The sequence below is a fragment of the Vitis riparia genome, chromosome 8, assembly GCF_004353265.1.
Source record: "Vitis riparia cultivar Riparia Gloire de Montpellier isolate 1030 chromosome 8, EGFV_Vit.rip_1.0, whole genome shotgun sequence".
Taxonomy (NCBI): domain Eukaryota; kingdom Viridiplantae; phylum Streptophyta; class Magnoliopsida; order Vitales; family Vitaceae; genus Vitis; species Vitis riparia.
In genome coordinates this window covers 13,928,226-13,940,403 of record NC_048438.1, presented here as the reverse complement: position 1 = coordinate 13,940,403, position 12,178 = coordinate 13,928,226, and the positions used below count along the sequence as shown (strand labels likewise).

Genomic DNA, 12,178 nt, shown 5'->3' with positions numbered 1-12,178 from the left:
CACAAATAACTATCCATAACTTGGGACTAACTAAAAAGGCATGCATATATATTTTTTTTATATATTCCGTCTCTCGCTCTCTCCTTTCTCTCTTACCCTCCTTTCCATGAAGGGTGAGGAAATACAAAACTTTTATTTATTTTCATTGCTATAATTTTATTCTTGTACCTCTTCTTAAATCCTAAATGATTAAAGTTTTAGCTCACGTTATTTGATTATATACAACCATCCTAGGATTGCCAAACATCACAATATGTGCACTTGAAAGGGATGACTATTTCACTCCTACCACAGGAAAGAGGTGATATTTCATTCAAAATACTTGTGACTAGGTGATCTCCTATAGCCCCTTTAAAGGTGTTACCCTTGACACAACATCTTGATACTTATACACCTACTTGAGTCAAGAGCAAGGCTTGGGGAGTCCAAAATGGACTTGGCACATCTTGATTTATTGCGGAGTTTTTTTTTTTTTTTGATAGGTAAATTTTTGTCCTCATTGGGACTTGAACTTGGAACCTCCCACAAACTCTCCCCATCCCTTCACCCCATTGTGGAGTTGACCTTCCCACTAATGAGCACTTAAGGGCTGGTTTGATAGTCTTTGTTCAGTGGCTAGACTTAAAGGCTCATTGAGGCGGTATTAACATGTATCAAACATGAGGGAGGGGGGACTGTTGTGTCTTCATGACATGTATCATCTCTAGATGCTTCAAAATTGTCCTTGAACAATCAATGTGAGAGTTACTATTGTGGAGCATTATAAAAAGACTTAATTCCCCATCAAAGAAAACAAGAAAGAAATTCTCATTCTCCTATAATTCTCTCCTTGATCACATTGCCATTCTCCCTAACCCACCCTTCTTTCTCACCTTGCTTTACTATCCTCTCAAACTATGGACACCTCTCTAACCCATGTTGTTGGCCTTCTACAAATAAGAACTTGAGATAAATAGGTTGTATTTACCAGTAAAAATATGATAATTAGACCAAAAATTTGAATAATTAGACCTATCCTAATAAAATAAGAAGACTTCAATAGGACCAGGAGTTGCTGGTTTAGCTCGTTCCAAGTGTGGAAATTACTAAACTAACCTTGTTAAAATATGAATATGTTAAAGATGTAAATTAGCTATTGAGGTTTTGAAAGGAGCTTAAATTCTTGTTTGTATCTCAAATTAAGGATTGGATAATGGAACCATATTTTTGTTCTATTGAGGTCTTGAGAGGAGCTTAAATTCTTGTTTGTGTCTCAAATTAAGGATTGGATAATGGAACCATATTTTTGTTCTTGTAAAAGTCTTTAAAGGGTGTTTCCAACAATGTTTCTTTTCATCTCTCTACTGCTTGAAAGAACTTGACATGAACGAGTTAAAATATTTCTCTTAAAAGGTATAAATATATTCGAATCAGGGCTATCCAAGTGCTATACTTTTCCATTTGACCAGAAATTTTTGGCAGTTGTTGCCTCTAGTTGCCATACTTTGATTATTAATGACATTTTCAACCTCTTATTTTATGTGTGGCGCTGGTGGCAATCAAAGCTCAACTTTATCTCAAGGAAAATCATCATAATGACCTCTATATAAGGTTAAGTCATATATGGTAAACACATTACTGATACCCGTGTCTTCGGGTTGCTAAATGGCATAAGCATTAGAGCTTAGTTTCTCTACAATCTTGTATAAACCAACACACACTGTAGAAAAACAGTCAGACCTTTTTTTTTCTTTGATAGCTAAAGAGAAAATAGATCACAAGTTCTTAACAAAAGCGTACACCAAAGCATATACAAAGGTGCCTTAAGACCAATGTGGATAGGGATACAAAACCAACTTCCTCTCCTTACTTAGAGCTCAATAAGTCAATGAAGCCCTCCATAGGCAATGAAAAGTGTCCTATATATACTTGAACTCACTCGAAAAATTTATACATAAAGGATTGTTTGGTTGCTTGATTTGCCATTTTAGTATTTTCAAACGCCCTTTAATTTCTCTCTTTATATTAGTACAATCTCTTTCCATATTCTATCATGAATATCCTTTTTGAGCTTCTTTTCGGTGAGAACTAATAAAGGCTTTTCTCAAGTTGTTGAACATCATTTGGCTTCTCTCCTTGATGTTTCTTCATTCATTCCATAATTGTAGGTTGTCCTTATTGAATGTGAAATAATATGTAATAGCTCTTCCATGTTGATAGTTGATACAATCTTTGTCATATAACTGAGGTTGACTTCATAAAACGCACATAATACTCAGGCATAAAATCACACCATATATCATCATTTTTTTTACTATGAGAAATAGAACCTAAACATTGTTTTCTTACCGAAGTGGAAGTAACATGGATCCATTCTGCGTTGTATGGATCAGGATTTGGCTCAATTGGCAACTTCAACTTTTCAATGATTGTTTTGGACTTCAGACACTACTTTCATGTCATTGTCTCTATTGATAATTACCTGCAAGTTTCATTCCCACAATATATGATCATTCTGAAATATATCAGCATGCATCTGATTTCCCTTTCTTGGTTTGATGTTGCAAGAATACATCTAACAGCTAATAAAAAATAAAATAAAAAATCTCCATCTACTTGTTAAAGATCATTAACATTTTGCAGCCCAATGCCATTGGAGGACTCATTAGTTTATTTCCTTCATCTTTATCTAGTTTTGTTTTCATTTCTATTTTCGCATCAATGTGCAAATTTCCTCTCAAGCTTTATCATAACATATTTTCCCTTTCTCTACATTCAAAACAATAATCCTTATTGTTCCTCCTTTTATCATCATCCATAGGAGCCTTATTTTTTGAATTAGCTGCAGTGATTATAGAAGTCTGTTCATCCTCATCATGCTTTGTTATGGCTATCTCCTCAACTTGGGAAGAAAACCTTTTGGTTAGGGATTATTTCAGATTTTTATCCATTTTCAAGAGTCAATGCAATGCCTCATTGACATCCTGGGAATGATTTTTTAGCATCTGGCTGCAAATTTCATACTCAATCTTGATCTAAATTGGGAAAGAGTTAGTTGTATATCTTCAACTCCCTTACAACCAATTTTCAGCTATTCAAACTTGTTCACATGCTCAATCATCTTCAAGCCTCCTTGCCTAATACCAGTCAATTGATTATAAGGGTCATCTTGATAATCATGAAGTGGATATTTTTCCTTTAGTTTTTGTTTCATTTTTTCCAATTTACATTTTTACAATCAGTGAATGTCTTGCAATTTTGAGATCATTCTTCACGCTTGTCCTTCAAATCTGATCTTGTCCATTTCATGATTACAAATTGAACTCCAAAGTGGCCAACCAATCTGAAAAGGTCAATTTTTTTCCAGCAAAATTTAGTACTTCTACATATACTTTGTTCATGATATCACCAACCATATCATATCAATCATGCTTATTAATTAAATCCAACTCTATTACATTTTCTGGTTTGTCTAAGGGAGTAGGTTAGGACCCTTGAAGATGATGTATTGCCCTGGGAGTAGTCCTAGAAGACATAGTTGACTTTGTTCCTTACTCCACATTCTTCCTGACATGTGTTTCCTTATTCTTAGCAGCATTAGCTGCTGGTTTAAGAACATTATTTGCTGCATTCTCAATGCTAAGGTAACAGATTGTGGTTTTGAATTTGGACTTCCAAAACATCAGCCTTCTCTATAATCATTATCAAGAAAATTGATTATTTTCCAATTTTCCCTAAAATTCTCATTTCTTCTAGTTGTCATTCAGCTGTTTTAGACTCTGCTACCAGATATGCTGGAGAATTATTGTATATTCAGCATGTTTAGAATTTTCTCTAGTTGTAGGATGTGGTGAATGGGTTTAAAAAGGTGAGAAAAGAAGAAATAAAGCTAAACAATCATGACCAGGTTCCTAGTTGATCATAACTAGCAATCTTTCTTAAAGGAAGCTTATTAGCTGCTGAAAATTCTTTACTAAAATCTAATTACATTTTCCTAATAGGAATAGGACACCTTTTTAGGAATATGAACTCTAACTTGTAAGTCAAAGGAAATAGGAATCAACAAGGAAGTAAACTATATAAACCAATCCTAATAAAACGAGAAGATTCTAGAGGATCATGAGATGCTAGTTTAACACATTCCAATGCTATGGAAATTACTGAACTCCCTATGCTGCAGTAAACATATACTATGACACTTAAAAAATTACGGTCATGAGCCGCTAGTTTAACCCATTCCAACAATATTGAAATTACACTGAAGTAAATATATACCTCGACCTAAATTAATCATGTAAATCCTAGAGGAACCTAAATCCTCATTTGTGTCCCAAACTAAGGCTAAGACGATTGAACTGTCCTTTCCTTTTCTCTTGTAAGTCTTCAAAGGTATTTCCAGTAATGTTCCTTATTCCTATAAGATACAAGGGTGAAGGTACTTTGGGGGTATGTATGTTACCCACAGAATATAGCAAGTGCAATAAACAATGCATGGTCAAAGCTATATGGTTTCCTTCTGAAGACTAACAAATGAGTAGGTGACTGATTGCAAGGACAGAAATGTCACCAAATATCGGTGATATATTTAGGATATGTTGGGTAAGCGGACCATGACACAAAGTCTGCATGAGATATATCTAAAGGTGGAAATTTCAGGATTTATCAATTTTTTTTTTTAATTTTCAAATATTTATCGGGATTTTCCTAGGGTTTTTTTAGCAATCAAAGTGGGTGTGTGGTGTGGTCTAAGCGGGCCAAATTTTTTCAGAAAAGGGAATGCAAGGCTAGGTCTTAACCTTGGGTCTCTTAGGTGAGAGAAGGTGCTACGAGTCAATTGGGAAACCAACCATTGTTATAAATAATATTCTATATATGATATATAATATGTTTGATTTTAAATTTTATATGAATTTATAAAAAAATAAAATTTTAATAAACTAATTAATTTTAATTATCTTATTTTCAAAATTTATTTAATTTATTATTAAAAATACAAAAATCATGAGTTAAATACAAAAATATTTATATAAATGTATAAATAAAATTATAAATATTTTTAAATAGACAAATAATCATCATATATAGAAGAGTAAATATTATTTTAGTATTAAATATATTTTCAAATTTTACATATTATTGTCGAATATCACAAATTATATCATTCATATATTGATTTCTTAAACAAAACAAGTTTAATATATGTATTATTACTTTTTTTATCATGTTTTGGTACCAATATTGTCTCCATCAAGATGAGATTCTCAATAGTCCTATGGAACCACATTGGTCTTCATTCTGGTAATAAATGGAAATATTGTAATGTAATAGATATAAATTATTGACATGACATTGATGAAATTAAATTCTTAACATATATTAATATTGATTGTATATTTAGAAAATTTATATTTTTTTATCAATGCACTAAACATTATTATTGAATATCACAAATTATATCATATGTATTATTGCTTCTTCTATCATTTTTTGGAGTTTTTCTTAACATTTCTATTTGTTTTGATCAATTTCAATTTATCAATATTTTTTGTCAAAATTTCTATAGATATTTCTCGATATATCCATAAAATTTAACCATAGATATATCTGTGAAAACTGATATTTTCATCCTTGACTAATTGTTAGATGTCATCTCTTGTCATAATATAGAAGACAGATTCTTTTTATGGTTTAGATATTGCTTATGTTATGATTTACTGGTTAAAGCCATATGAAGAAAGATGACCCCTACGCTTGGGCTTTATGTTCTCTATAAGGATGGTTCACACTTTACATAGCTTGATTTTGAATCATAGAAGAGGCTTGAAAGAGTTCTATATGAGACTATCACTGGGATTTCAATCTCCCTCTCACTCAATCCATTTCGTACATAGGGATAGGTTGCATCTGTCATAGCTAGAAGGAGATTTTCTAGAATTGTCAGATTGTGGTTTATCTTGCATTTGCATAGTTCAATTCCAGATTTTCTTGAAAGTGCCTTTTACACTTATTTGTTTTTTTTTTTCTTTGTTTCATTATCCTGTATGGATTGGCTCTTTGATATGAATTTATTAAGTTTGAACCTTGTAAGATGTCTATGATTGGATATGTTTTTTCTTCAAATAGAGATGACCGTAGTAATCTTCATCCTGGTGTATCTTAATGCACTGGGAATGAGAAAACATGTTATACATAACTAACTTTGTTTGACTGACATAAGCATAGACTGCGATTTTGTTTATGTAAACATGACTGAAATTTTCAGTCCATGATTATAACTGTTCAATATGAGCTTAGATGTTTGGATTTGTCTGTTAAGAAACACACTTTACTTCCCCACACTCTTTCATTTTGGCTATGCTCTAGAAATTCATGACAATAATAAACTATAAAACATATTTTGAAGATCATTGATCACTCATGTAAACTCCAATTTTTGTTGATCAAGATAAGAATAACAATACATTGAACTACGAGTAGAACTTTTCAATAATTCGTTGCTCTAAGTACCTTGATTGAAAATGCAATTTTCTTACATGTTTTGGGATATTATTTTCTACTGAAAAGTCCAAGTATTGTTTTACAGAGACTATGCTCACCAACCTCTGATTCTTAGTGTCATTCTAACGAAATATTTAGTTGAGCTCCGTACTTTCTGATCCATGGAAGTTAACCGCAGGATAACTCTTTTGTATGGTTCAGATTCTTGAAGCACCAAAGGATGAAGAGGTTTCTTTACTTCTGGAATTGTTTGGGTGATTCTTCTTACTCATTTTATTTTTTACTAATGCTCGATTATATAGATTCCATGGCCTTACCTGGTTGCTAGAAATGATGAGTTTGGTCAGTTATATAGTTTCTATGGCCTTACCTAGTGTTTTATGTAATTCCCTCTATATTAATTGAGTTTCAAGTAAACTTATTTTTGGTTTGGTTACATTCAGGCTCTGTCTTACAGGAGGGAAGGAAGTTCATAATGCAATCATCAGCAGCATACAAGATTTGGCACAAGTGTTCTCAGACTACGAAGATGAAGTACTGGTAAATATATAATATACATGCCTTTAGCATATGTTTGAATGGGGTGTAATTGTTGGAATTATGGCTCTGGTCATTCATAGCATGTACAGTATCATTTAGGTATCAGAACAATAGGATTTGTAAAAGAATCTTGGGACTTAGTGTATGTTCTGTTTGAATCTTGAAAAGAATGAGGAAAATGAAAGTGAAATGCTGAAAATAGTGTGTGAAAGCCTTAGTGTATTTTTATTAATTATTTTTAATTTCTAATGTGCTCAGCAGAGACATGTGTATTCACATATTATAGCAAAGTATGGGTTAGTATAACATGTGTAATATGAAGATGAAAGACGATGCATGTCAGCATAGTGAATGGAATGACACTTGCATCAAACTAAAGATGGCATATAAGATTGCTAATGAGTTGTCAATAAAGGGTAGCAATCTGGAAATGGCTAATCATCAATCAGTGAAATCTTCAAAAGAAACTTTGCACAATTGAATTTGGAATGAATGAAAGTAAATGACACAAAGCATCCACAAATTAACAGCAAAAACTCTCTAGAGTTCCTACAATATTTTCCACAGACTAAAGGAAGAAGATAATTTAATCCTGAAATGATTGTATATGTCTTGTGTGCTTCTTTGCTATTACTATACATACCTTTCTTTGCCTATCAAATAAATAAATAAATTATCCTGAAATGAAGTTTGGCATGAAAAGAAGTTCAGTGGAAAAAAAAAACAACTAATATTGAAGGGAAACACAGCCAAAAAAAGGCTTGGAAAACCTAGATTGAAGGGAAACACGGTAAAAACTAGTTTATCAAAATATTCACATATCAAAACTGGGAAAAAGAAAAAAAAAAATAGAACTTCAAATGGAGATTGGTAAAGTTGGTTGGGTTTGAAGGTGGCCTGAGTGTGATGAAATAGACAAACTTTTTCCAGTTAGTATTTAATAATGCTGGAGAAGAGGCTTCAACTTTTCAGTTTTTGAAAATTGAAGATGAGATGGTAACTGAGAAGCATGTCAGAGATTGCACCTAACTCTAAAGTTAGAAGATTTGGTATACAGGCTGGAGTAACGATGAGAATGGTTTGTAGCAGTTGTAAACCTAGCTTATAGAACAGTAACATCTGGATTGATGAAGTACTAGAGTTCTTCTGCACATCACTCTAGTGATCTGAATTTTCGGATTGGCTAGTAGTTTTAACCTTTTTATATTTTGAAGTTTTTTTTGTTTAACCAGATAGCAGTACTAGCTTTCATCTAACAAGGTCTTATGCATTGTTGCCATTTTTAACTGTACCATAATAGTATGCTTTCTAATTCTATTGACAAGCTCTTCTTTAGTCTATGGCACCTTACTTTTAATATGGAATTTTTTCTTCATGCATGATTCATCTTTGTTTTTTAGATTTCTGTTTTTTGTTCTTAGAATTGTCTTTACAGCATAGATATGTGGCACACGTTTTCCTGTTTAAAGCATTAGTATACCATACTGATCTTATGAGTGGAGATTTTAAGGTTATTGTCCCTTGCCCCTGCCCCTGCCCCTGTGCCAACTCTATTTTCTTCAGGTAAAGCGGGAAGAGTTGCTCCAATATGCTCAAGCTGCAATTGCAGGGCTGAAAGTAAATGCTGATATTGTAAGGTTGTTAAGAACAGAATTTCTAAATTAGTCCTTCAACCATCAGCACTCACTGATACTACATCAAATTTAATGTCTCTTTGTTGTTGTTGTTGGTTTTTTTTTCCTAATTGAATGGTGTTTTGCTTTGGTTTCCTCAACTTTTAGTTGTATGGTTGAGACTGATGGTTGTAGTTTGGTTTCATCATCTTTTACTTGTTGAGATTGAGATTCATGGCTCATTTCTTCTCAAGTTTATGCTTTTGATGCTTGAAAATTCCATGCTTTTTTAGTTTCCACTATCGACATTGAAGTTCTGATCTTGTAAAGTGGATTTCCATTTTTATTATTGTCAAGTGGTCTAAAACTGGCTGAATCTTAATTTTCTCAATACCTTCCCCCCTTAAATTCAGATATGTATTTATCTGCACCTCAGCCCTGATATGTGTTGTTTATCCTACATTATGTTCTTAACCTAAAAGCATAAACACTGTCACAATGAACTCAGGATTTTTAAAATTCATATTGGGGTTGGGGACAATGATAACGGCATACAAAAAGCAAATTAATAAATAATGAAGTAATGCTAGAGCTATTTTGTGGTGCACAAAAGTTAAAATGTGGTACCAAAGAATAATTTCAGTTTCACCTACCCACCCCTACCTTTACCTTGGAGCCAGGAATTCATTTTACTATTCCTGAGACCTAAGAAAATGATTTTCTCATAGGATACCATTGTTGCTAATCTTTGTCAAATTAGAGATCTAATCAACTACCCTCACGGAATACCTTTCCTTATCATAGTTGGTAAGGCGAGCTTTCTCTTTAGTAAGAGAACTCGATAGATAAATTCTTAGCCAAGTTGGAACTTTAATTTCCTACCATCATGAGGTTTAAGCTTCCATTTGTTATGATTCCGAGTGTTATGCCACAATGTAAATCTTTATACTGTTTTTTCCAGATCATGCTCATATGGAAGTATCGGTTTAATGTGTATTGTGGTTTATTATCACACAATTAGTGAAACTGAAATAAAAACTCTTTCCCTTCCACTGGTTTTTATAATCTTCTCTCTGGTCTCAGAATAGATGCTGAATATTCAAGTGCACAGAAAAAACTTGACAGAATGAAAGCATCTCAGCAGCCTTCTAACGAAGGCAATGATAAATCATCTCAAGAATCAACTGTTGAAACAAGAGAGGTGAGCTTGATTTAATATTGGCATGAACATTTGTTGTTAATATACATGTCTGTGAAGTCTGATAATAGAATTGAAGTACACACTTCATGCAGGTGTGATGAAAGCTTAAGTGGGCATCAAGTTTTCCACTCATAAACATTATCATAGACAAAACACTGTTATTCTAACATAATAATTTTCATTGCTTGCTTTTTATTTTTATTTTTGCAAAATTTAGTGTAGGTTATTTTTCAGGATTTCAACTAAAGTGTAGGGGTCATTATTTGACATGTTCATGAAAGTGAGCCCGCCCACTCTTTTTCCCAGTGCAGTAATTTTTCTGTACCTAACATATTCCTGCTTACCATGTCTCTAGTAGTAGAGGAAAAGAAAAAACAAGTAGCATGAAATGAATGTACTCTTATTAGTGGATAAATTGATTAAAACTTCAAGGCTTATTTTTCTTGCATTCTAGCTTTCTAGAGCCAAGCATATTTGTTCCCCCTTCAAACTTCTTGTTCTGTATTTTTCAAGCCTAATGTTAATGGAACCTGTTTATATTCCTGTATTTCAACCACATGACTCAAAGGTCTTTGGGCATTTGGGTTTGTTCAAGCACAGCCAATATTGTGTCTGACTAGAGTGTCTGCTTAGGATAGGGGACTTTCTGTTAATTACATATTAACTTTGGCTGGTAAAGGAACTGATAACTTCCTCTAATTTTTTATAGTAAGAGTTTTGTTGCATGATAATGATACGAGTTTGTTAAAGTTTAGCCAAACATTATTGGCAGAGGTAAATAATCTTTCATCCTTGAATTATTGCCAATCATTTATTTCTCCCTGTCCTCTGATAGTCTTCACTGCCAGAGGGATGCCTCATAGCCATTTAAGTTACTAAATATTCTACCAAAATATCGTAATTTACTGTCAATTTTTATTCCATTTTCTTATGATAAGGCCCTTATACTTCTGTGAAGAGAGAATCCACTTTTATGTGAACTGAATATGAAGATATTGCTAGTTAGTTCAAATTTTTACAATAGTTGAAACAATTGTAGTTATAAACTTTTCTCATGCTTCCAACAATCAGATAGAACTTGGTCAGCCAATCCTTATTTATGTATGAAGGCCAAAAGAGCCATGGTAGAAGCTGTAAGGACAAACTTGACTTCCAAGATTTAATGGAGGATATTGGTCTAGATAGACTTGAATGGAAAAAGAAAATCATGTAGCTAATCTCAAGATGTTGGGGATTAAGTTTTTGTTGAGTGGAGTTGAGTACACCCTGCCATTCAGCCCATGACCTATTTTCCTTCAGTTCTTTCATAACTAGTATTATATTTCAAATTTGAGTTTGACACTCATGCTCCTATATCAGAATCCAATGGGAGTTGGTGACTCCATATGCCATTGCTACAAACTAATGATTTTTTGAAATGGAACATTAATTTTGATGAAAGGGTAAGTCGAGATTTGCTACCATAGATACAATAATTTGTACAAAATTCAATTTGGCCACAAAAGAAAAGGTCTCAATGTAGTCAAGGCTACAGGTCTAAGTGAACCCTTTGACCACCAAACGAGCCTTAAATTTATCAACTATATCATTAGGATTATTTTTTATGGTACAGACCAGATGATGGCCAACAATTAGAGCATGCTTAGAAACAAGATCTCAGTAATGATTCCACTATAAAGCATGCATTTCCTATTCCATCGCTCTCCTCTAGCCAAGGTGAGAAAGAGTTTCATTATAAGACTCAAGAGTAACAGCAGAAGAGAGGAAGGTAGAGAAGATTTTGAAAGAAGGGGACAAGTGATCATAAGAGACAAAATTAGAAATAGGATGTTTAGTATATGTGCGTGTAGTGTCTACCTTTAGGAACAACAAAAGGGAGTTTAGAAGTAGAATTTGGAGACATCAAGGGGACTGTTGGAGGTGACAAAGAGTGCCTTGATGCTTCTAGATGAGGATATTGTTATTTGTGAATATAAAACCTCTTATAAGAATGGATTTTGAGAACTAGAGCAATACAAACTAGTTCTAGAAGAAAATGCTAAGACAGTTCACTTCCTTTAGAATATTAAGGTACATCCTCAAAAGGTACATCAATATAAACAAAGTGTTTTCAAAAAGTAAGGCTATAACACTGATATCCTTTTTGGGTTCATGAATAATAAGAAATTAGCATTTTTTTTGGCTTAAGGATCAAGCTTGTTGCAAATATGGCTCAAATTATGTACAAAATAGATACCCTTAAAAACTTTGGGTGGAAGAAGGAAATGTTCTTGGTCATGAAACAACATTGAAATGTTCCAGGGCATTCTCAATTCTAAAAATTGAACTAATATGTATTTTCAACATA

The 12,178-nt window shown here is 33.0% G+C and overlaps 1 protein-coding gene across 3 annotated transcripts in view; it reads left to right on the top strand.

Annotated features, from left to right (window-relative positions):
• LOC117920476 overlaps nt 1–12,178 on the top strand; it is a 30,976-nt gene that overhangs the window by 3,224 nt on the left and 15,574 nt on the right. For all 3 annotated transcript variants that reach the window (XM_034838034.1, XM_034838035.1, XM_034838036.1), the window contains exons 4-7: nt 6,679–6,731; nt 6,921–7,017; nt 8,581–8,654; nt 9,714–9,831. In XM_034838034.1, the coding sequence (XP_034693925.1) occupies nt 6,679–6,731; nt 6,921–7,017; nt 8,581–8,654; nt 9,714–9,831 (342 nt within the window). The remainder of the gene's footprint in view (nt 1–6,678; nt 6,732–6,920; nt 7,018–8,580; nt 8,655–9,713; nt 9,832–12,178) is intronic.